The sequence below is a fragment of the Kogia breviceps genome, chromosome 7 (assembly GCF_026419965.1).
Source record: "Kogia breviceps isolate mKogBre1 chromosome 7, mKogBre1 haplotype 1, whole genome shotgun sequence".
Lineage (NCBI taxonomy): Eukaryota > Metazoa > Chordata > Mammalia > Artiodactyla > Physeteridae > Kogia > Kogia breviceps.
In genome coordinates, this window is record NC_081316.1 from 64,794,321 (window position 1) to 64,821,968 (window position 27,648).

The window sequence follows — 27,648 nt, forward strand, 5'->3', positions numbered from 1 at the left end:
ACTGAAAAACAGAAGCAGTCAGAGGACAACTTACTCATTCTCCCATCACCAAATTTACCATTTGATTCTGTATCTGTACCCATATATTCTGCCTTCCCCACGTATGTACAGACAGCCCTTCTTTGTAAGGCCTAACTATCCACTTGTATACTGAATCTCTCTGTCTTTCACTTATCAGACGTTTTTGTGCCTGCTATTATTCCCTCTCTTTCTCAGGCATCCACAAATTTTCCTTCAGTAAATGAATATGCTAAATACCTCCCCCCATCTCAAGACAGAAAAATTCTTCACTTGACCCTTCATTACCCTCCGGCTTTAGTACCACTTCCCTGCCCCTCTGTACGGAAAAACTTCCCAGGAATAGTTTACACTTCTTGCCTTCATTTCCTCACTCCCATTCTCTCCTTAACCCACTCCTACAACATCACCAAAACTGCTCTTATAAATGACACCAGTGAGCCCCAAGTTGCTGGATTCAGCATTCAATTATCAGCCCTCTTCTTACTCAACCCATCACAGCATTTGATTCAGCTGATCAATTCCTTGAAAATACTTAATTTACTTTGGCTCTGGAACACCACATTGTCCTAGATTTCCCCCAGACCTTATTAGCTGCCCCTAGTCCTCTGCCATATCCTCCCCTTCCCACATGTTGGAGAACCCTGAACAAACTCTGGAAGGTAGAAGGTGGAGAGGTCATTCTTCCAGCAGCAGTGACAGACTCTCTCCGGTATGAGTTTCTGCAGTAGCCAGTTTCCTCTGGTGGGTGTGGGACGGTTACTTCACTAGCAGCATTTCTGTGAGCACTGGATAACTGGTTTGACCTCGAAGCCTAGCAGTAAGTAGTGTGTCCCTGAAGCCTAGAAGCCTCCTGACTTCTTCTCCTTCAGCTGTCTAGTGATTCTATAAATACCCAATTCTCTGTGTGAAATCTCGTCCTGATGAAAATCTCTAGAGTGGTTTGTTTCCTACCCTAAACCTTGACTGATACAATTCCTAAGTTCACATCTCCGGCAACAATCAGCCCTGAGATCAAAAGTGCATATCCAACTGCCTTCTCAGTACCTCCACCTTCATAATGAATACATATCTCAAACTTAACGTCCCAAATACATTCTTGATTCCCCATTATCTGATCCTCCTTCCCCCTACAAATCTCATACCATTTATTTTCATAAATGCCACCACAACTCACCTAGTTGCACAGATTAAATATCTATAAATTATTTTTAAGTCCAGTTTCTCTTGCATGCCCACATCTAATCCATTACCAAGGCTGGTTAGCTCCAACTTCAAAATATGTCAGAAATCAGACCACTTCTCTTCATTTACCTCAACTGCTCTCAGACCAACCTCAGTCACTCTCGTCTCTTGCCTGGATACTACAATAGTCTCTTAACTAACTTTCTCTCTTGCTACTCTCCCTCTCCTCAGTCTATTCTCCATGTCACAGTCATTTTCTTTAAATAAAAGTCAGATCACATCACTCCCTTGGCGCAAACCCCTCCATTTTCCCACCATACATGGACAAAATCTAAAACTCTACACAATCTGGTCTCCACCAACTTTGCTCACTCTAATCAAACTAGACTGACCTCTTACCTGTTCTTTCAACAAACCAAGCTCACTCCCTCCTCAGCGCTTTTATATTGGTTATTACTGCTCTTTGGGATGTTCTTCCTAAAGATACCCACACAACTTGCTGCCCTATCTTTTTCAAGTCTTTGTTGAAATAGTTTCTTCTCCGTGGGGTCTCCCCTGACCACTCTATCTAAAATAACTCATCCCGGGACTTCCCTGTTGTGCAGTGGTTAAGAATCTGCCTGCCAATGCAGGGGACACAGGTTTGATCCCTGGCCTGGGAAGATCCCACATGCTGTGGAACAACTAAGCTCACGTGCCTCAACTACTGAGCCTGTGCACTAGAGCCCGAGAGCTGCAACTACTGAGCCCCTGAGCCACAACTACTGAGCCTGCATGCCACAACTACTGAAGTCCGTGTGCCTAGAGCCTGTGCTCCACAACAAGAGAAGTCACTGCAATCAGAAGCCTGCGCAGCCAAAAATAAATAAATAAAATAAATTTATTTATTTAAAAATATAAAAATAAATAAAATAACTCATCCTACCATCCCCAGTACACTTTATCTCCATCCCCATAGCACTATCATTAGTTTATCCACAGGAACAAATATAGTTACATATTTTTTTCTTCCAAGTTACATCCCTTCAGAAAGAGCCCACATTCTTTAGAATGTGGGTGGCAGTATGGGAGAAAGAAAAGAAAATGGAGTAAAAACTTTGGCTGGCTGGCTCTGTCACAATGCAACCTTAGGCAAGTCAATTTCCCTTTCTGGATCTGTGTCCTCATTAGCAAAAGAGGGATAACAATGGCATCAGTCTCATAGGTTTGCTTTGAGGATTAAATGAGATAAAGCATATAAACTACTTACCTGACAGATGGTATATATTCAGTAAATGTGTCTATTTTACTATTATTACCCAACAACTGTTTGCCAAATTAACTAAATAACTGTTTAGTTTAAATACAGCAACCATATTCCCAAAGTCCTCTCTTCTCCAAGCTAAATATCCTCTAGTCCCAACTAGTTTTCATGTGACTGTTTAAAAACCCCTCATCACCCTGGCATTCTCCCTTAGCTCTCTCATGGAAGTAAACTAGGACTCAAATTAAACAGAATATGCCAAATATGATCTAATGAACACAAAGTCCAGGAAGACTATTACTTCCCTTGATCTATATTTTAATATAGATCACTATATTAATTATAGTGATATAATTAATGGGGCACTATATTTTAATTAATGCAACATAAGATAATCTTAACTCCTTTTTGAGAGCTGTTGAGTCAATTTCTTGGCTTATACTAAATTTTTCATAAATTTAAATCTCCAGATGTTCTCCCCACAAACTGTTTAAAGCCAGTTCTACTACAAGGCTCATATCTGACTCTGTCACTAGAATCAAAGTATCTCTGAGATTAAAAAACAAAAAATCAATGCTACTACAGAAGTCATTTTACCTCTATGGAGGTAGACCTCTGCTTCTTACAGAGTCAGAATTTAATGGTTGAGAGCTTGAAAACAGAAATCCAACTAAGGAAAAGTCACTGTGTCTACTCACCTCACACCATATTGAAGGAAAAGAAGTAAAAGAAACCACATGGTCATAGAGTTATAGAGATGCTCCTCAACAGCAAACCTACAGGCTTTAGTTAACACTTCCAGCATGGGGAGGCACAGAGGCACAGTACTTTGGAGGCTCTAGGAGAGCCTATTATGAAAGTCTCCATTGTGCTAGGGCCACAAGACTCTCTGAGAAATGCCTGGCTCATTTACACTCAGGTGTACCACCAAAGAAATTTTATCAGAAGGGGCATAGGAACTGTTAGGCAGCCTCAAGGAAGATCACAAGGAATTCTTCCACATGAGATGAAGAAATATATTGGAAAAGTCCTTGCCATCAAATACATCTGAACTTTGAATAACACACTAGCTCATCTTTTCTAAGCTGTAGTTCGCTTATCAGCAAAGCAGAACTATAATAGTAGCATAGTATTGTGAATATTGTAAAAAATATGTATGCTAAGTTTTTAGCATTTAAGTGCCTTTCATATTTGAGATATTCAAATACTTTTCTCTTTCCCTACCACCTGTGTAGGCATAGAAAAGAATGGGATTCTGACTTATTCCTACAATACCAACAAAATATTTAGAAATTATTAACTTCTCAATGAATATAAGACCCCTTGTTTGCTGTATCTGTTAATTTGTCCTACTAGAATATAAGTCCCTAAAGTTAGAATCTTGCTTCTCATGTGAATAGAGTGCTCCCAGTCATAAAGAATCAATTGTAAGAACGAGGTTATTACAGTATCCACTCTCCTCAACAGATAAACATGCTGCGTCTCAGATTCTCTTCAAAGGTAAAGCATCCCACCTTTTAGAATAAAAGTTACTTCAAGGGCCAGGTGATATCCTGATGAGCATAATGTATTAATTCTCCTAAAATCTCTAAGTTCTCTTAATAAAACAGCATGTAAAAATCAAATTATGGGTGGGGTAGGTGTTTAATGGTAACTTTGTTTTTATTGGCAGAGACATCAGGGTGAAATCACTAAACCTTGGAAAGCTGCCTTGGAACATGCCTGGCACCAGTGGGAATGTAGAAGTTACAAGGCAGCTATGAGGGGTGTAATGGTAAAGCTTTAATTTGCAGTGACATCTTAAACAAAGCAGTCTTAGTAAAGTAACCCTGTGAAATCAAGCCAGAACTGAAGGACAGGGGCAGGGACAGAGAACATCTCTTGGGGCAGAAGACTACTCATATATTTAACTGCCCTCAAAGGATGCTCTTTACCTCTTTCTACTGATTTTATACACCTCTTTCACCATTCCAACATCATTTGAAAACTGACTATTGCTCCAAGCCAGAAGTTCTGAACATTATTTTGGGGAGGGCTCATTTATTTTACCCACTATGTTGCTACCCCTGTTGAACATTCAGTCCACTAGAGAAAATGGACTTAGCAGCATGAAAAGCCTACAAAAGGTCCTAGTTAAAGACCATGAGACCTATCAGTAACTCACAACTACTGGTTAACTCATTTAATAAACTAGAGTTAATTTACCATACAACGCCTTTACTTGATTTTCATTAGCAAGCGCTTTGTCTAAAATGAAGTACTCAGATATTTTATAGTAAATATATAACATAATTGTAGGAGAACATATCCAAAGTTAGTATTAATTATCTTAGAAAAGGTGATTAAAAACTACCATTTAGAAACTTCCTCCAAAAACCTACCTATTATTCAGTGATTATCCAACTGGATTGTATTTCATCCATTCACTTATTAATTTACCATTCATTCAATTAACAAATATTTACTGAGTATCTACTCTGAGTTAGGTTGGTGCTATATATGCTGGGGACAAAATTATAAACTAGAGCTCTAAATTCCCTACACTTATGTAGTTTATGTTCTCCATTCTCATTCTGAGAAATATTTTAAAGGCAAAAAGGATATCAAATATTTTGTTTTAGTTCACACTCAAAAAAGCATTACAAATGCAGCATTAAGAAGCATCCTGTCCAGGAAGAGCTCATAATATAACAAAATTTCTAACTGAAATACTAGAGTGGTTTCTGGGCTTAATTAGAAAATTTGCTGTAAATTATTGAAATGATTAAAAGAATTATAAAATAAAACTACATGCACTGTTTCAGCAATAAATTTTAAAATCCAGAGGAAGTAAATGGTTTCCTAGCAAAAAATAAAGTATCAAGAATAAACCACGGAGAAGTAGGATAAAATAGAGCAAATAGCACTAAAGATATGAGTCAGATTTATCATAAAAGTCACCTCAACTAGATGATTTAATAGCTAAATTCTCTAACAAACCTTTAAAGAATTAAAAATTCCCAAAATTATTTAATATGTTTCAGTTGATTAATGATGCTAATAGCTAACAAATATAGCATTAACTATATTCAGGCACTATACTACTAAGCACTTCATATTAATTCACTTAATCCTCCCAACAACCCAATGAGGTATATGCTATTATTATCATTTTACAGAGTAGGGTCACAGAAAAAGATGAAGAGTTTCCCAATTCAATTTTAAGATCTTAGGAAAGATGTTTATCTACCCTGCCTTCCTCTCCTCCCCCCCAAAACAACAAATACTATATACCAATCTCACTTGTAGTAATGATCAAAAGAATAATCTATAACTAATTAGTAGTGCAGTATCAAAATATCTACATACCTTATTACAACTATAAATTAAAGGAAGAAAAACATATAATGTTAATAAATGCAGAAAGGCATTTCAAAAAATTCAGCATCTGTTGCTAAAAAAAGTTAATAGGAAGAACTATCTAAAATATTTTCCAAAATTAACAGAAAATATCCTGAACAGCAAAATATTTAATTAAAATAATAACTGGTCTAAAATGTTCACTATGCCCATTACTTTTCAACATTATTTTTAAAGTTCTAGAAGGTTTAATAAATGTACTAGAGACTAGAAAACAGTATAAACATTGGAAAAGAACGGATAAACCTATTTTTAATTGATAATAATGAGTGTATGCCAAGAAAACCAGAGAGCTTTCCTTAAAAAACAAGAAAAAATAATTTGATACAGTCACTGAATATAACTTTCTTAAAATTACAGCTTTTCCCTATAACAGTAATAAGCACACAGGAATGGAAATGGGAAACATATTTTATAAAAAATAGTGTAAAAACTATAAGAACAAATTTAATGGAAAAGCACATGACCATATAAAGAGAACTATAAAATCTTACCAAAGGAATGAAATAAAATTTGAACAAATATAAGAAATACCATGTCTTGGATTAGAATACTAATATAAAAATGACAGCTCTCTCCAAATATTAAAAAGTCAGTGAATATAAAAATTCCTGTTAGAATGCCAATAAACTTTTTTTTTAAAGAATAGGATAAAATAACCTTAAAGTTCACATGGAAGAATAAAGTTCTGAGACTAGCCAAAAATAGCATGAAAAAGAATAGTAGCAAGAAGGGGACTTGCCTCACTTAGTATTAGAACATACCAAAAAACCACTGTAATTAAATTAATCTGCAATTGTCAAAGGACTATACAAAACGATCAGGACGAAAAGAGAATCCAGAAATGTATACCAGCATATATGAGCTTTTTTTTTTTTTTTTTTTTTTTTTTTTTGCGGTATGCGGGCCTCTCACTGTTGTGGCCTCTCCCGTTGTGGAGCACAGGCTCCGGACGCGCAGGCTCAGCGGCCATGGCCCACGGGCCCAGCCGCTCCGCGGCATGTGGGATCCTCCCGGACCGGGGCACGAACCCGTATTACCTGCATCGGCAGGCGGACTCTCAACCACTGCGCCACCAGGGAAGCCCCTATATGAGCTTTTAATATAAAACAAAGGTGGTATTTAAATTCAGTGAGAAAAGGAAGTTACTGGCACAAATGGATATTCATCTATGAAGAAAGTTAATTTCTATCTCACAATATATGGAATATCTAAACAATATATTTAAGAATAATTCCTAATTATATTAGAGATTTAATTTTAAAAGTAAAGTAATATAAATGTCAAAAGAAAACTTAGAAAATACAGGTGGAACTAAGGTATAAGAGAGACTTCTTAAACCAAGACAGTGTCCAGAAGGTATCAAAGAAAAATCAGAATTATATGATACGGCAAATAAAAACTTTTTGTATAAGGTATACTAAGTCAATACATAACTGACATATTTGGAAAAAATACCAAGGACTCTTAAAATTGTATGAAAAAAATGCAAGCAACTCAATTTAAAAGATAGGTAAAGTATATGAATAGGCAAATTCAAATAATACACTGAATGGCTAACAAACTCAAGAAAAGATGTTCACTTTCACTTGTAGCTCAGACTAAGCACTAGTACTGAAGCTAATAAAAATTAAAGTAACACTGAGGTGTTATACTCATCAAATAAATAAAAATCACAAAAAAGATGATGATACCCACTGCCAGCAGGGATTCAGGGTAAAGAGTAATGTCACATATTATTTGCACTCTTTGGGAAAACAGTATGTTATTTCTTAAAATTAAAACTATACATGCCCTTTGACTCAGAAATCCTACTCCTGGAAATTTAATACACAAAAACATCATAAATAGTAAGGATATATACATATATAGATATTTACTGCGGTATTGTGCATAATAGCTAAACAAACAAATTAAAAAACCAGAGCCAGAGTAAATATTAAAAGTCTATCAACAGGGTAATGATTGAAAAACGTAGTACACCCTCACCATGGGCTATTATGAAATCATTAAAACAGTGAACTGAAGAGATTTGTACATGGAATGTTAAACAAGAAAAACAAGATGTAGAGTCATGTATATAATATCCACTCTAATTTTGTAAAATAGCAATTAAAACTCCTAACATATGTACATAAATATGCACATAGTGATATCTATGACACACACACAGAGATCATAGGAAAAAATATGAATATATACACAACAGATTGTTAACATGGGTACATGGGTGAGTGGGGTCATGTGAACATGTGTTCTGTGTTTGGATGGTATCTTATTCAGTTCAGGCTGCTATAACAACATATCATAGACAGGGTGGCTTATAAATAAATTTATTTCTCACAGTTCTGGAGGCTGGGAAGTCTAAGATCAAGGCACCAGCATTGTTGGTATCTGGTGAGGGCCTGCTTCCTGGTTCACAGACATCTTTTCACTAGAACGTCGCATGGAGAAAGGGACAGGGTCTCCCTGGGGCCTCTTTTATAAGGGCACTAATCCCATTCATGAGGGCTCAGCCCTCATGATCTAATCATCTCCCAAAGGCCCCACCTCCAAATGCCATCACATTGGGGATTAGGTTTCAATGTATGAATTTGGGGTGGGAGGGACCACATTCAGTCTATAACTGGTGGTTTTGGTAGTGAGGGAGAAGGGTTTAAGGAAGAAGACAAGCCAAAAAGTAAAAAGAAAGGGGAAAGAAAACTGCACCTAAAATTACTCCAGTACTTTGTTAAAATTCTATTTTTGTAAATATATATGTGTCTTTCTGTGTATGTGTACATATATGTGTGTGTGTATAGAGAAAGATAAATAAAAATAAAATGTGCTATTATACATAAATATCAATTTTGTTTAACTAAAATTTACATTAAATAACTAAACTTTTTCATTTTAAATTTTGATTAAAAACCTTTCTAAAACTTGTCACATGTCCCTGCTTTCTTACACGGACCTTAACAATGACAACTTTATACTCCACTGATGATTTGGTATCAACATGGCATAATGGAAGAAAGCACGTGCACATGCATTCTTTATTCAAACCTGCTTTAACACTTATTTATGGTGCTAGACAAGTCTTTTCACCCTTCTAAGCCTTAGTGTCCTCGTCTGTTAAATGGAGAGAGCATTAGTGAAAACTAACACGGTGGACTTAATAATTCTCATTATTAACTTCAGTTATGAACTACAATATGGAGATGTGCTTGGGTAAAGGACTGAATGCTCACACACAGAAGAAGTATGCTAGCTATGCTTTTTAACCTAGTCTGTCTCTCTTTACAGCTGGTCTATTTCTCTCTGCCCTCCTTTTACATGAAGTAGTGACAGAGAACTATTTACAAATCCAAACACTGTAAGTATAAAGATAGGACAGTAGCTAATATGATTTACCACTCAGTTATATTCCAGAATCACAGAGTAAAGCACAAACAGAGCAAACTATCAGATTTTGTTTCTCCTTGCTGTCAGTGTGTCTACCTTAATAGTAATCCTCTTAATTCCCCTAATTTATCAAAAATGAGCACACAGACAGTGCGTAGGAGATTAGTCTCTACCAAGAATAGAAACATATATGAGTCTTAGTACATAAATTTTGTGACATCTTTTGCTTACGTCTGGGTTCTTAGTTATATTCTCTATACTTGCAGTTACCTCTTAGGGAGAGACCATTAGGAGGGTAGAGGGGGGAAAACCCTCCCTGCAAACCAAAGTTGGTTGTCACGTTCAAAATTTAAAGATTATAAACAGTTATGCCCTTTTGCATGTCATCCTCTCTGTTTTCTTTTCTTTCTTTCTTTCTTTTTTTTTTTTGTGGTACGCGGGCCTCTCACTGTTGTGGCCTCTCCCGTTGCAGAGCACAGGCTCCGGACGCGCAGGCTCAGCAGCCATGGCTCACGGGCCCAGCCGCTCCGCGGCATGAGGGATTCTCCCGGACCGGGGCATGAACCCATGTCCCCTGCATTGGCAGGTGGACTCTCAACCACTACGCCACCTGGGAAGCCCCCATCCTCTCTGTTTTCTAAACATTACTGCAAGAACAATCTATTTGATATGAGCATCTCCCTTTTATAACTGGAATTTTATAGGAGAAAGTATTTTCTGTCAAAGTGGGGGTTGGGGACAGGGCAACAATCTGCCTCCAGACAGCCAGATAAAGATCTTCCAGAAAAAAATCTATATAAGAAATAAGATTATAAGTCACAAAATCCTGAAATCCCACCAGACATTATATGGAGGGCAGTGGCAGAAAGAAAAGAGGCAGCTGAAGGTCTATAGATCTGATAATATTTTCAACACTTTTTCCATAATGGTTGAGAAATTTTTTACAACTCTCATTTTACCAGGTTCAAACCAGAAATAGGAAAAATAAAACCCAGTTCTCTGTAACTTGAAGAATAGTTTGATTTGATCAATCAAAACAGTATTTATTACCTGCTTAATATATTTGATATGCAGCATCATAGGACTAATACAAAGATCAGTAAAAAGAGGATTCTTGCCTAAAGGAGCTCTCAGTTTGGGGGTGCTGAGCAGAGAGCGAATCAGACAATGAAGAACTAATTACAACAACACTACGTGCTCGGTAAATGCTAGCTACTAACTGCACAGGCAGTGGCAGGAGGACTTGAAATAAGAACACTAGTCCCTACATTGTTTAGAGCTAGTGTTTAGAGTGAATAACAAATTAAGAAGTATGGACTTTATCCTGTATGTGATGGCTCAAAGATTTCTAAGCCCAATGAGTGACAAAACTGATGTACCTTTGGTCACTCTGGCAGCTATGTGGCAGATGAATTGTACTAAAGCAGTGTGAAAAATAATAAAGTAGTAAAACATACTGGTTAAGAACATGGGCTCAGGAGCTAAACTGGGTTTAAATACAGGCTAACATGAACTAGCTATACGACCTTGGATAAACTACTCAACTGCTTTGTGCCTCTATTTCCTCATCCATAAATATGAATAAACAGTTCCTACCACATGGGGTGTTGTAAGAATTAAAAGAATCAATTCATATAAAGCACTTAGAATAGTTCCTGGCACAAAGGAAGTGCTCAATAAATAATACCTATTAACTGCATGAAAGAAAAAGTGGAAGTAGCAAGACTAGTTAGGAGGTCTGGAAATAGTCCAGGAAAACAGGTGAGAACAAAGAAGGCTATGCTCACTAGCTGCCTGAGATGATGATACTACTAGAGAAACCAGGGAAAAGAAAAGTAAGAGGAGGATTAAGCCAATGTATGTAGCTCCACACATGTTAGGGTTGAGGTTCCCACAGAACATGAAAGTATAAATGTCTAATGGTCATTGGAAACTACAGATCAGAACTCCAAGAGAAGTAGGAACTAGAGACATAGATTTTTGAGAGTTATTAATATGTGGACATGGTGGTTATGAAAGACAGTCCTAGGGAGAAAGAGTAATGCAGGATCCACAGGACCTAGGGCTCTAGGATCACAACAGAATCCACAGTAACTTCAACATAACTGAGAATTGTCAGTAATATAGAGAGGAGAGAATATAGCCATATGAAATAATCCCTTCCTTCAAGTAGTTTTCAATGCCATCAGGGAAGACAAGAAATGCACATGTTAAACAATTTTTATCATGATTGTTATAGGATTAACAAAAGTAATTCTAAAAAACAGAGGTTTCGGCATTAGAATGGCAAGACAGAAAGGGAAATTATGCTTAAAATTGGAAAACCTAGTGGTAATATAAAAAAGGAACATGGGCATAGAGAAAAAAGCTAATTCCAAGATGGAAGAAGTAAAGGGGAAAATGAAAACTATTATTTATTGAATGTCTACTATATGTCAGTTAACTGTCCTACAATCTTTCAATTACTTTACCTTATTAATTCTCATAATAATTCCTATGAGACAAATATTACCCCCATTTTACAAGAGCAGTTTGAGGCATACCAAAGTTAAGTAACTTGCCCATAGTTTTGTATCCAGTGGTGGGCGTATGGCAGTTTAGGACTGGAACCTGGATGGAGGGCCAAAGCCCATGGTTTCTCCACCATATCTCCACTTATTAAACTGGCAAAAGTAGGACATGTCAAAAAAGAGGCGAAAAAAAAGAATAAAACCTATACTCAAAGAAAACAGAATTAGTCTCACTTATTTCACTACCATAGAGCTACCTTTTTGAGAAAGTATGAAAGGAAAAAACAAAAACAAAACAAAACAAAAAAAATTTTTAAACACTAAAAATAATCTTTCAATTCCAGAGGACAGGTAGGATTTACAGGTATCTCCTTGCTTCCAGGAGCAAGGTCTCTCATGTCTCTTCCTGAGACCTCAGAGGTCTCAGGTCTCAGGTCTCTCATCCCTCAGGTCTCTTCCACACTGCCACCATGGATAGAATTCAAAATCACACACCTGAGCCTGTCACTCCTCCTCTCTATGTAATCTTTCAACAACTCCCTCTCACGAACACAATTAAAAACAGACCCAAAAAAGAGAAACCTATTTGGAAAGTCTAGAAACTCCTTAACCTAGAAAGAATAACAATAAAGAGAAGAAAAGCTAACTTCTAAATTAAAGGCTCACTTATGATTCATATGATTCATAACCCTACATTTCTCATTTCAAAACTGTAAAATAAATGAAATTTCAAATGCCAGTTAAACAGCAACATTGACACCTTGTGGTGAACATCCTAAAGTATCAAATGTGACAATGAGTGAAGTGTCTCCTAAGTAAATGTCTGTTTACATGAAAAATAATGCTTAATCCAGAGATTTACAAGGGTTAAGAAGCAAAAATTCAGTTACCATCACACATACCAAATGTAAACTTGGAAAGAGCTGCTCTTACTTTGGCAACATTGGAATTAGTCTAAATTCCTAACTATTGGCAAAAGAATAAAACCTCAGTCATTGATTTCCTACAAAATGGTACAATGCATCCATCTGAAGGGGGGCTATAATGCCAGGGTCTTAGGTGCTCCAAAAACAGCCTTTACTTAGTCAAAACTTCCTATTTTTTTGTGTGACATTTACACATAAAAGGTTGAGGGTAGAGATGCATACTAGTGGCACGAAAACACAGGAAGAGTTATTAACAGGAGACCTGGGTTCTGATCCTGCCTCCAAACAGCACTGAGAATTCTGTAGAGTAAGTAATATTAAAGAATTCAGACTCTGTGTGTTTTCACATAAAATTACAGATCAAGAAGTAACAATTTAGGACTTCCCTGGTGGTGCAGTGGTTAAGAATCTGCCTGCCAATGCAGGGGACATGGGTTCAAGCCCTGGTCCAAGAGGATCCCACATGCCGCGGAGCAACTAAGCCCACATGCCACAACTACTGAGCCTGCGCTTTAGAGCCCGTGGGCCACAACTACTGAGCCCGTGTGCTGCAATTACTGAAGCCTGTGCGCCTAGAGCCCGTGCTCCACAACAAGAGAAACCACCACAATGAGAAGCCCGCACACCGCAATGAAGAGTAGCCCCTGCTCGCCGCAACTAGAGAAAGCCCACGCGCAGCACTGAAAAATCCAATGAGGGAAGGAGAGAGAGAGGGAGGGAGAGAGGAAGGAGTAACAATTTTTTAAAAACCAAGAGGACTTCCCTGGTGGCACAGTGGTTAAGAATCCGCCTGCCAATGCAGGGGACACAGGTTCGCACCACAACAAAGAGTAGCCCCCGCCTGCCGCAACTAGAGAAAGCTTGCACGCAGCAATGAAGACCCAACGCGGACAAAAATAAAAGTATATATATACACAAATCAATATATAAATTTATGAAAAAAATAAATTTTAAAAACAAGAAATCAACAGGAAAGGAAAAGGTATATTTTTTTAAATTACTGTATCCAGGAACAACGTTGCCTGAGTTAAGGACGGGAAACTATAAACAAAATTGATCGGCACAAATTAAGTTTCTCGGCAATCATTTTATATATATCATGGCAAGAACTGTGGGAAATGAAAAACTTTTGCTTGAGCAGATACATGACGGTTACTCTGAACTGCCTGAATTACCAGAGAAAGTTCCATTTTACTCATTAACTTTGACAAGTACAATTTAAAGTTTCTAGCTCCAGAGTAACTCTCTGAGTTCAGGTAATTTACTTGAAAAATAGACACTTGATCTGGTTCAGAAAAAGTATATCCGTGTTACCAGCTATAAATGATTTACATGATGGTGATGAGCAGGCCACTGTTAATAAGGCAATTCAAACGGCTGACACACCTGAGGAATCTAGAAGGCAGGCTAGAAGTGAAACCCCCAAGAGACATTTCATTGCAAAACCAGTGTTAAATAATTAAGCCACTACCAAACTAACTTGATGATTTTGCATTTATGGAGGGTTCCACGATTTTCAGAAATGTTCTCCATCATTATGCTATCTGCCCCTAACAACCACCAGTCTAGGAAGGTAAGTGAGAGTGTGAAAAGGGTTTGCAAAATTTGCTTGTAAGAAAACCTTCATACCAATCTCCAATCTGGCTCTACTTGCTATGCGCCCCCTAAGATAAGTAAATCATTTAACGGTCCTTGGCCTCAGCTTCTACATGGAAGACAAAAGCTGATCCCTGATTTATGAACACAAAAAAACTTCTAGGAGAATAAGATAACAGATGTGAAAATGCTTATAAATTAAACAAATTTGAAACATCACTGCTTCCACATTTTGAACAATTAGGTTAAATGAATTAGGATAAATCAAGGATAATTAAAGTCAGAGTCAGGTCAATCAAAGCATTCTCCATTATATCAAGTTGATTCTCAAGATCCTACGGTCTTTCTTCAGCTCGTATTGTCCTGTATCACTACAGTACAGAGCCTTCAATACTCCTTAAATCTCTAATCTCTCAGATTCTATGATGCTACCTTTCCTAACTCCTCCTCTTCTCACTGACTCTGTATTCCCTTTTCTTTTAATTCCACTGATTTCTCCAATGAGATCACACAATCTCATACTTGGAAAATATCTTTAAAAATTATAGTATCTATACTCTCATTTTACTGAGAGTAAAACAGGCCAAGAAATATTAGTCTCTTCCTCACATTTCAAACTATTTCTGTACATTCCTCTTTTCAATACTTAAAACTCAATGTAGTCCCAAACTGAATAGGCTCAAAAATAAGAGTTATATAATAGACACCTCCTGCTTTCTATCTCCACCATCCAATTACTAAATTCTGTCCATTCTGGCACATATCCTAAGAAGTAAAAGTGAAAGTACCTCTCAGGTAAGAGTCAAAAGTCGTCAAATGTGTGTGGTTACTTCAGTTGAAATCATTGTCTCTTAAGAGCATTTTACATAGTCCATGTCAGCAAACTCTCTACCATTATGTACAGTAAGATTCAAAATTTGCAAAGGAAAAGCCCATTTCATAATTTTTTAAAAATAAACAATCATCCAGTTGGATAAGAGTCCAATCATCCTTCTGGACTCTTCCTCTAGTAGATATATAGAGAATGTCTAATGGTCTGGAATTTATGATGTGTTATGTAAACATTAGGAAATACTGCCAAAATCGAATTTCAATGAATCATCTGTCTGAGTAGGGTGAACACAGGTTGAGTGTCACTCTTAACTTTATTTTAAATTGCATTTATTTTGGTAGCCTGCCTCCTGGGGAAATGTCCTTGATGATCTACCACATTGAAAATTAAAACCAAATTTAAAAATCTTTCAAAATTAAGCCCAGACATTATGAAAATATAGAGCTGAGGCAGTTAAGCCTCTAAACACATGAGATTCACGCAGAACTCCTTTGCCTTGCCAAATATGATTCTTTTAAGATGAACAGCAGATCAAAACTCTAAGCTATGTCTGGGGCTATTGAAGGGGTTTTCTAGTAATGCCATAGTTGTTAAAGTTTTGATAAGTCTAAATTTTGTACCTCTGGTTGCTGCTCTTTATTGTGCAGAAGACTGGAAACAGCTCATGTCCCTGTTTTAAGATCACTGGCTTCCAATCACTCTCTCCCACTGTCCAGAGGAAAAAAATGGCTTTCCAAAGATTTTGTAAAAGAGATAAATCACTGTAGCTACAAAATTTATGAAGCTCTCACTAAAAAATGCTAAGTCTGAGTAACAGCTTCTAAAGATTCCATACATTTCCTCACATCGAAATGTCACAAACTCAGAATGAGGAAGATTCTTGACAAAATGCAAGAGGACTCTAAGAAGTTTCTTACCGCAGCAAAGAGAAGACATCATAAGAATTGCGAACACAGTTCTGATCCACCTGAAGAAGAATACTCTTCTGAGCATCTGAATAACCCTAAAAGACATTAATTAACAAATTAGTCAAAGTAAAACAAAATATGTGTCCAAATTAACCATTATGTTAGTATTTTTTAAATTATGATTCAATAACAACTCAGTAAATTCAAATCATTAAGAAATTAGAAAAAAGTTAAGAAACACTTTCATATAATTGAAGTTTAACCTTATAGGCAAGTGAATTTAAAATAAATTTCTTCTAACATTTTCCCACAGAAACAATGTTTCACATTATAACTTTTGGTGAACTTCCCAGTGAAACCCCTGAAGTCTTTTTTTTTTTTTAATTTTATTTATTTACTTATTTATTTTTGGCTGTGTTGGGTCTTCGTTTCTGTGTGTGGGCTTTCTCTAGTTGTGGCGAGCGGGGGCCACTTTTCATCGTGGTGCACAGGCCTCTCACTGCTGCAGCCTCTCTCGTTGTGGAGCACAGGCTCCAGACGCGCAGGCTCAGTAGTTGTGGCACACGGGCCTAGATGCTCCGCGGCATGTGGGATCTTCCCAGACCAGGGCTCGAACCTGTGTCCCCTGCACTGGCAGGCAGATTCTCAACCACTGCGCCACCAGGGAAGCCCCAGAAGTCTTTTTAACATATTATGTGGCTGAAGAAGAGTATTAACAATAATATTTCAAGTATGCCTAGCCATCATATGTAATGTTTTTATAGGGGAAAAGGCATTCCAAGTTTTAATTAGGAATACCAGAAACAAGTATTTCCACTCAGTGGCGTAAAGGTGGTGGCAGCAAGGATGGTTTCTAGAGAGAACACAGCACAATTCCATAGGAAGAACAGAACAGCTATCTGGCATTTCAGAAAGGCAAAGTAAATAGTAGTTAAGAAAAAAGGACTCTGGACCCAGACCACCTGGATTACAGTTTAAGCCCTTAATACACCAGCTCTGTAATCTGGAACAAGGCACCTAACTTCTTTTAGTTTAACTTTGGTTTCTTCATCTATAACATGGAGATGGTAATATTATCTACCTCACAAATTGTTGTGGGAATTAAAAGAGCTGATATTTGTGAAGTAAAAGGTATGTGATAAGCACTGTATAAATGTTTGCTATAATGCTAGCACAAGCATTTTCTAAAAGTCACATTGCTGCAGACATTAAAAGGTTATTAGGAGAATATTATAAACAACTTTGTGCCAACAAATTTAACAACTTAGATGAATCCTTGAAAAAACACAACATGACAAAACTGATTAACAATAAAACAACAATATCTGAATAACTATTTTTTAAGTGAATAAGTAATTGAAAATCTTTCCACAAAAAAAGTCTAGGTCCAGATGGGTTCACTGAATTATATCAAACATTTAAAGAAAATATCATCAATTTAACACAAACTCTTTCATAAAACAGAGGGTAAGGGAACAATTTCCAATTCATAAGATCAGCATTACTGATACCAAAACTTATCTCTCTCTCTCACACACACACCCAAACTAACACAATTATAGACCAATATCCCTCACGAATATAGACACAAAAATCCTTAGCAAAATATTAGCAAGTGGGACCAGCAATACGTTATAAGGATAAAATACTAATGCATTGTTATTGACTGAATTTATTCTAAGAATGTAAGGTGGGTTTAGCATTTAATATCAATCAATTAGCAAATAAATGAAGCAATCATTATAAGCCTATCTTGATGGGCACACAATTATAGAGATGTAACTTGTGATGACAACAACATAAAAATGGGGGAACAGAGCTATATAGAAGAAAAGTTTTATATGATATTAAAACTAAGTTGGTATTAACTTGAACTAGACTGTTATATATTAAGATGTTAATTGTAATTCTTGGGGCAACCACTAAGAAAATAACTAAAAGATATATAGTAAAAGAAATGAGAAAGGAATCAGAATGTGAGAAATAACTAACACAAAAGAAGGTAGTGGGCTTCCCTGGTGGTGCAGTGATTGAGAGTCCGCCTGCCGATGCAGGGGACACAGGTTTGTGCCCCAGTCCGGGAAAATCCCACATGCCACGGAGCAGGCTGGGCGCATGAGCCATGGCCACTGAGCCCGTGTGTCTGGAGCCTGTGCTCTGCAATGGGAGAGGCCACAACAGTGAGAGGCCCACGTACCACACACACAAAAAAAAGAAGGTAGTAACGGAGGAATTCAGGAACAAAAAAGATATAAGAAAACAAATCGAAAAGTGGCAGAAGTCCTTCCATCTGTAATTACATTAAGTGTAAATGAATTAAACACTACAATTAAAAGGCAGAGATTGGAAGAATGGATTTTCTTTTTAATGACCTACTATATACTGTCTACAAGAAAGGCACTTTAGAACCAAAAACACAAATAGGTTGAAAACGGAAGGACAGAAAGATATTCCATGTAAGCAGTAACCAAAAGAAAGCTGGAATGGGTATACTAATATCAGACAAATAGACATTAAGACAAAAAAAATGTTAGAAGAGACAAAAAAGGATATTGTATAATTTTTTAAAGGTCAAGAAGATATAAATGATTATAAACATATATGTACCTAGCAACATATAACAAAACATATGAAGCCAAAACTGCAAAAACTAAAATGGGAAATAGCTGAAGTCAACATCTCACTTTTAACAATGTGTAGCACAACCATAAGAAAGATAAACAATGAAACAGAAGACACGAAAAATACTATAAATCAACTAGACCTAACAGATGTATACAGAATGCTCCACCCAACAACAACCATATACATATTCTTCTCAAGTGCACATGGAACATTCTCCAGGATAGACCATATGTTCAGCCACAAAACAAATCTCAATACATTTCTAAAAACTGAAATCATACAAAGTATCTTTTCTGATCACAATGGAATGAAACTAAAAATCAATAACAGAAGGAAACTTGGAAAATTCACAAACTACAAAGTAAATAACATACTCTTAAACAACCAGTGGGTCAAAGAACAAATCATAAGGTAAATTATTAAATACTTTGAGTAGAATAAAAATGAAAATACAACATATCAAAACATATGGGATACAGTGAAAAAGTGCTCAGAGGGAAAAGTATAGCTGTAAACATTTACATTTAAAAAAAGAAAGAGTTCAAATCAATTAATCTAATCTCCCACCTTAAGGAAATAGAAAATGAAAAACTAAACCCAAAGCAAGAAGGAAGTAAATAATAAAGATTAGGGCAGAGATCCATGAAATAGAGAATATAGAACAATACAGAAAAATCAAAAAAAACAAGTTAGTCCTTTGACAAGAGCAATAAAATTGACAAACATTAAGCTCGACTGAACAAGACAAAAAAAGAGAATACTCAAATCACTAAAATCAGGAATGAAAGTGAGAACATTATCACCAATCTTATAGAAATAAGAAGTATTATAGAAGAATACTATGAACAATTGTATACAAACAAATCAGATAACCTTGATAAAATGGAAATTCCTAGGAACACAGAAACTCCAAAAAATGACTCAAGAAGAAACAGAAAGTCTGAACAGATCTACAAGTTGTAAAAGAGTTTAGCTAAGCTACTCCATGGTACTGCTGCCCTGGCATCCATTTTGTTTGGCCAAGCAGCCTGCAGGGACCTTAAACTAACACTAGACCCCCTTTCAGGGAAGTCCATGCCCTAGATAGCAGGATGCAGAGTCATAAGCAAATGTAGCTTCTGTTATGACTTGTGATCAAGTCTCCCCTGCTTCCCAGTGCCTGTAATGCTTTATACACCCCTCAGATAAGAATCCCCATGGAGTGCATGCCCTAGATAGCAGGATGCAGAGTCACAAGCAAATGTAGCTCTGTTATGATTGAGATCAAGTCTCCCCTGCTTCCCAGCACCTGCATGCTTTATACGCCCCTTAGATAAAAATCCCCATGGAGTGCATACCCTAGATAGCAGGATGCAGAGTGACAAGCAAATATAGCTTCTGTAATGACTTGTGATCAACAGTCTCCCCTGCTTCCCAGCACCTGTATACTTTACACACCCCTTAGATAAAAATCTCCATGGAACTTACCAAAAGCCTGCTCTTTTGGTTTGAACTGACCAATCCAGCCCTAGCCCAGGAACCCCAAAGCACTCTACCCACAGACTCTAAATAAAGACATGTGTCCCAGGTCCTGCATCTCTCTGTCTGCACTTGGCCTTGAGCTCCTCATATATAACTTTACAGTCAGTTCTCTGTATCCATGGTTCTGGTATGCATGATTCTGCGTTCATGAACTCAACCAACTGTGGATTGTAGTGCTGTACTTTGTATTTATTGAAAAAAAAAATCCACATATAAGTAGACCTGCCCAGTTCAAACACATGTTCTTCAAAGGTCAACTGTACTAGCAAAGCTAAGCCAGCAGCATACTAAAAGGCTTATACCATCTGGTCCAGCAATTCCACTTCTGGGTATATACCCAAAAGAACTGAAAGCAAAGACTCAAAGAGATATTTGTACATCCATGTTCATAGCAGCATTATTCACAGTAGTTGAGGGGTAGAAGCAACCTGAGTACTCATCAACAGATGAACAGAAAAACAAAATGTTGTACTTTCATACAATAGAATATAGTTAGCCTTAAAAAGGAAAGAATTCTGCTATAATATGCATGACCCTTGAGGACATTATGATAAGTAAAATAAGCCAGTGACAAAAGGACAAATATTGTATAATTCCACTTACATAAGATACCAAGAGTAGTCAAATTCATAGAAACAGAAAGTAAAAGGGTAAGTGCCAGGGGCTTGGGGAAGGGGGAGATGGGGAGTTACTGCTTAATGGGTAGAGAGTTTCAGTTTTATAAGACGAAAAGAGTTCTGGAGATGGACAGTGGTGACAGTTGAACAACAAGGTGCATGTCCTTAATGCCACCACACTGTACATTTAAAAATGGTTAAGACGGTGAATTTTATATTATGTATATCTTACCACAACTAAAAATAATTTTTTAGAAAATATTTCTACACCAGGAACAAGTGGGATTTACCCAAGGTACATGAGGGTGGTTTGATAAATGAAAATCAACACAACATACCAAGTTGGAGGACTCATATTTCCCAATTCAATACTTACCACAAAGCAGCAGTAATCAAAACAGTGTGGTAACAGATTGCCAACAAACACATGAAAGAATGCTCAACATCATTAATCATTAGAGAAATGTAAATCAAAACTACAATGAGATATCATCTCACACCGGTCAGAATGGCCATCATCAAAAACTCTAGAAACAATAAATGCTGGAGTGGGTGTGGAGAAAAGGGAACACTCTTGCACTGCTGGTGGGAATGTAAATTTATACAGCCACTATGGAGAAGAGTATGGAGGTTCCTTAAAAAACTACAAATAGAACTACCATACGACCCAGCAATCCCACTACTGGGCATATACCCTGAGAAAACCATAATTCAAAAAGAATCATGTACCAAAATGTTCATTGCAGCTCTATTTACAATAGCCAGGAAATGGAAGCAACCTAAGTGCCCATCAACAGATGAATGGATAAAGAAGATGTGGCACATATATACAGTGGAATATTACTCAGCCATAAAAAAGAAATGAAACTGAGTTATTTGTAGTGAGGTGGATGGACCTGGAGTCTGTCATACAGAGTGAAGTAAGTCAGAAGGAGAAAAACAAATACCATATGCTAACACATACATATGGAATCTTAATGTCATGAAGAGACGAGGGGTAGGACGGGAATAAAACACAGACTTACTAGAGCATGGCCTTGAGGATATGGGGAGGGGGAAGGGTAAGCTGTGACAAAGTGAGAGAGTGGCATGGACATATATACACTACCAAACGTAGGGTGGATAGCTAGTGGGAAGCAGCCGCATGGCACAGGGAGATCAGCTAGGTGGTTTGTGACCACCTAGAGGGGTGGAATAGGGAGGGTGGAGGGAGGGAGACACAAGAGGGAAGAGATATGGGAACATATGTATATGTATAACTGATTCACTTTGTTGTAAAGCAGAAACTAATACACCATTGTAAAGCAATTATACTCCAATAAAGAGGTTAAAACAAACAAACAAAAAACAGTGTGGTATTGGCATAAGTACAGACATATAGATCAATGGAATAGAACCAAGAATACTAAATAAACTCAATATGTCTATGGTCAACTGATTTTAGACAAAGGTGCCAGGACAGAAAGAATAGTCTTTTCAACAAACGATGCTGAAACAACTGTATGGCCACATGCAAAGAATAAAGTTGGACCCATCCCTAACACCATATACAAGAATTACAATTAGGATCAAAGACCTAACTGTGAGAGCTAAAACCATTAGAAGAAAGCACAAGGGTACATCTGTATAACCTTCAATTTGCCAATGGTTCTTAGATATGATGCCCCAAGTAACAGCAACAAAAGAAACAACATAAACTGGACTTCATCAAAATTAAACTTTTGTGCATCAAAGGACACTATAAAGAAAGTGAAAAAACAACCCACAAAATGGGAGAAAATATATGCAAATCACATATCTGATAAAAGTCTAATATTCAGAATATATAAAGAACTCTGACAACCCAACAACAAAAAAGACAAACAACCCAATTAAAAAATGGGCAGAGGACTTAAAGAGACACTTCTCCAAAAAAGATATACAAATAGCCAATAAGCACATGAAAAGATGCTCAACATCATTAGTCATTAGGGAAATGCAAATCAAAATCACAATGAGATATCACTTCATACCCACTAGGAAAAGTTAAAAAATAAATAAATAAATAAAATTAAAAGAAAACAAAACAAAAAACAGCACATAAGTGTTGGTTAAGGATGTGGAGAAATTAAGAACCCTAATATATTGCTGTCAGGAACATAAAGTGGTCAGCAGCTGTGGAAAAAAGTTTGGCAATTCCTCAAAAAGTTAAACATAGGATTACTACCATCTAGCAATTCCACTCCTAGTTATATAACCAAAAGAACTGAAAACAAATGCTTGTACATAAATGTTCATAGCAGCACTATTCACAATAGGCAAAAGGTAGAAACAATTCAAACATCAATCAGTGGATGAATGGATAAACAAAATGTGGTACAGAGTACTCATACAATGTTGATATCATTCAGCCATAAAAAGGAAAGAAGTATTGATACATGCTACATATGGATGCACCTCAGAAACTCAAGCTAAGTGAAAGCAGCCAGACATAAAAGATGACATATTGTATGATTACATTTATATAAAATACTCAGAATAGGCAAATCCATAGAGAGAAAAGCAGGTTGGTGTTTGCTGGGGGTTGGGGAGCGCAAAATGAAGAGTGAATGCTTAATGGGCATTTTCTTTTGGGGTGATGAAAATGTCATGCACCTTAATGGAGGTAGTGTTCGCACAGCACTGTGAACATACCAAGTGCCACTGAACTGCACACTTTCAAATGCTTAGGGAATTCCCTGGTGGTCCAGTGGTTAGGACTCAGTGCTTCCACTGCTGGGGCCCAGGTTCGATCCCTGGTCGGGGAACTAAGATCCCGCAAACCATGCAGCATGGCCAAAAAAAACCAAAACCAAAACAAAACAAAAACGCTTAATTTTATGTTACGTGGATTTCAGCTCAATTTTTTTAAACAAGAGAGAGAGTTGGCTATGAAATAATCTACATATCATGAGAGCAGCTGAAAAGAAAGGACAGAGACAGGAGATAATCCTATAAATGAGCTACAAAACCCAAAAAGACACTAGAAGTAAATTTAAGATTCTCAGGAGAAATGATTAATGACATTCCACTTAGTTATACTTATTTTATGCAAAAAGCTGCCAAACATTTCTTCTATTAAAAACTTAGCCAGGGGCTTCCCTGGTGGCGCAGTGGTTGCGAGTCCACCTGCCAATGCAGGGGATGCGGGTTCGTGCCCCGGTCCAGGAGGGTCCCACATGCCGTGGAGCGGCTGGGCCCGTGAGCCGTGGCCACTGGGCCTGCGCGTCCATAGCCTGTGCTCTGCAACGGGCAAGGCCACAGCAGTGAGAGGCCCACGTACCGCAAAAAAAAACAAAAAAAACCCCAACTTATCCACACTCACTAACATACAGCTAACGGACAACTAAAAGCAACAGATTACAGCGAGGATTCTGGGTCTTAACCCCCTCTGCCTGTCATGGAAGTGAAGAAAATCATTTAACCCCTCTAAGCCTCAGTTTCTTTAACTACAAAATGAGATGAGACTACTACTAATGTAAACAATAGTAAACAATAATAGCCAAACACAAAAGTAACATGTATGAGCATTTCCAGTATGCCAGGCAGTGTTGTTTTCCATGTTAAATTAACGTTTCAATGTTAATGCTAAGGGTTAACATGTTTAATACTCACACAACCTTGTGAAACAGGTACTATTATTATCCCCACTTTAAAGGTAAGGAAACTGAGACACAGAGAGGATTAACTAGAAGAGCCAAGTAGTCTGGCTCCACAGCTCATGTTCTTAATGACCATGCTACACTTGATCTCTAAGACCTTTTTCAGGTCTAAAATTCTGGGTCCATGTACATTTAAGGCAACTCAAGGACATTATTAAACCCTTCTGCTTCAGCCACCACTTAGCAATTAACATTCTTGAAATATGCTAAGAGCCTTGCTCTGAATGACATCTAACTTCACCAGATGTGTGATCCCGGCAGACCTCTGATGAAGGATCATAATGGAAAGAAATGGCTCATTTGTATCTGGTTATCTGTGTGAGATACTGCCAAGTGTCAAAGAACCCAGAGGAGATTTACATGTCACTCAAAATTCTTCTGAAGCCAGGCCTAACAATTCTTTTTCAAGGAAGAGAACAGAATAGGCACTAGTCTGGGTGAGTGCCTATTAAACCATTCAAGGAAACAGATAATTACACATATCCAATGAGCAAGAGTAACTCCAGGCAGATGATCAGGTGTGTTTCTAGATCAGTGGTCAAGAAACTTTCTCAGTCAACAGCCAGATTGCAAATATTTTAGGCTTTGCAAGCCACATCATCTCCATCACATATTCTTCTTTGTTTTCGCCTTCAAATTCTTTACAAATGTAAAAATCATTCTTAGCTCCCAGGCCATATAAAAACATGTGGGGACTGTAATTTGATTATCCCTGTACTAGATCGCTGAATGAGTCACCTTTTAAAACATGTAACTGTACATTTTGAGAGTTTTCAGCTGCTACAACAATCATAAGACTATCCTTTATTAAAACAATAAAAGTTCTACTAAAATAATCCACTTGACAGGATAACTGTTAACGAAGCAAACAACATTATACATATATACTTATTCATTTCAGTGTTTACTGAACATCTTATACATACAGGGTGTCAGGCAATTGCTATCATCCTTATAAAAGTATACAACCCAATATACTATAAAGTATATAACCCAGTTAAGGTTCCAAGTGAAGTAAAAGCTGCAAAGGTGCCATAAGAAAGGTTAAAAAGAAAAGCTACAGGAGTTCCAATATGGTAAAGATTCCATCTAGTAGAAGCAGGAATATCAAAGGCTGCAGCAGGGGTAGCAATATCTGGGACAGATTAAGAAGCATAGAAAGCTGAATAGCAGTGAAGGAAAGTCCCACACAGACTGAACACCTTTAGCCAAAGCATGACAGTAGGAAAACATAAGCTGTATTCAGAGAAGATTAAATAGTGGTCCAATTTGTTCAGCTCCAATGTCAAAATTACTTGGAACCCTGGAGGGGGAAATAGTGGGAGATATAGCTTTATAACTAAGTTGAGAGGGCCAGAGCACAGAAAGCCTCAAATGTCATACTAAAAAGGGAGACAACCTACATGCTTATTGGACTCATGAAAGGTTTCTGACAGTGTAGGACAATGATCAGAGCTGCATTTAAGGAAGGTTACTTTGGTAATGACAAATATGACAAATTAAGGGAAGCAGAATGTCCAGACAACCGTTAGGAGGCTATTCTAAAAATCCACACATACTAGAGGTAATGAGTGCTCAAACTCTGAAGAAAAAAAGAGAGAGACAGAGAAAAGAAGATAAAAGCAGAGATATAACCAAAAGTACTATACCACTCACTGAATTTAGGTTGATGGAGAAAAGGAAATTAGGTCAGAGATTTGGACACATCTAGCAGACAAGAAGTTATTCCATACAACCTTTAAGCAAAGGAATAAAAAAAACGAAAGTATGCTTTAGGAAGATTAATTAGGCAGTGCTGAATAAGACAAAGTGGATACAAAGAGACCAGGGCCATAGGCCTGCCAGAAAACTACCGCAGTAATCCAGCCTTACAGGGTGCCAGGCTGAGCTTGGATCATGGCAATGGATATGGAAAAGTAGCCATATATATGAGTGATTTCAAAGGACTCAAAAGAGTCTAGTAGCTGACTGAATCGAGTGGATAAAAGAAATCAATCAAAACTAACTGCAAAATTTGAGGCCTGGATAAATGGAAAAATAGTTAATAAAAATGTAAAAAACTGGAAGGGAAAGCAAACTTGGAGAGAAAAATGAAGAGATCCATTTAAAGTATAACAGGGGGCTTCCCTGCTGGTGCAGTGGTTAAGAAGCCGCCTGCCAAAGCAGGGGACACGGGTTCGAGCCCTGGTCCGGGAAGATCCCACATGCCACGGAGCAACTAAGCCCGTGTGCCATAACTACTGAGCTTGTGCTCTAGACGCCGCAAGCCACAAATACTGAAGCCCGCATGCCTAGAGCCTGTACTCCACAACAGAAGCCACCGCAATGAGAAGCCTACACACGGCAACGAAGAGTAGCCCCCACTCAGCAACGAAGACCCAACACAGCCAAAAATAAATAAATAAATAAATTTATTTAAAAAATAAAGTCTAATAATTTGCAAATGGCAGATGTCTATGCAGAAGTGGTCAGAAACTATTTAAACATAGATGAACTAGAATTTTGAATAACGAGCTATACAACTGATGACAAAAAGTAGTATATGCCAGAATTTTTAATGATCTGCTACAACAATATTCATTCACTCAGTCAACAAATATCTACTGAATTATTACTACATGCCAGGCACAGTGCTAAGCACTAGGGATAATTCAGTGCCAAAGACAGACACTGTCTCTGCCCTTACACAGTGTACAGTCTAGTAAGAAAGAAAGATGAGCAAATGGGTAATCATAATATAACTGGTTAAGGATAGTGACAAGAAAAATGAAAGGCAAGGTGCTATGAGCACAGATAGAGGGGTATCCAAACTGGATTTAGGGGGTATGTCACAGAAAACCTTTCAATGGAAAGGAGATCTAAGCTCTAAAACTGAGATGCATAAATTTTAGCTTAAAGTGTTATGGGTGGGGTGCTTCAAAATCAGGAATCAGATCACAATAAGACCTTAAAAGTCATTAATTACCCCGAATTGATTTGAATAAAGGAGGGACATGATGAGAATTTTAGGAAGATAAATCTTGCTACAATGAATGGCAAGAACTAGGAAAGAAGCAGATGTTCAGCAGACACCTTAAGAAGTGATTCAAAAAAGTGACTCAAAAAAAGAGGGAGGTGTTCAGGATGGCTCCTTGTTCTGACTTGAGAAAGTGGATGGACAGCAGTATGGTTCACTGAACTAAGGAACACAATAAGAGGAGGTTT

The 27,648-nt window shown here is 37.4% G+C and overlaps 1 protein-coding gene and 1 non-coding gene across 2 annotated transcripts in view; one reads left to right on the top strand and one right to left on the bottom strand.

The window, feature by feature from the left end:
- The window catches only part of UVRAG (UV radiation resistance associated), a 383,943-nt gene that overhangs the window by 240,184 nt on the left and 116,111 nt on the right, over positions 1-27,648 (bottom strand). Inside the window, 1 exon segment of the mRNA XM_059067816.2 lies at positions 16,011-16,096. Within this exon segment, the coding sequence (XP_058923799.1) occupies positions 16,011-16,096 (86 nt within the window).
- On the top strand, positions 23,479-23,550 carry TRNAG-UCC (transfer RNA glycine (anticodon UCC)). The gene has a single exon. It is a non-coding gene; the product is annotated as a tRNA-Gly (tRNA).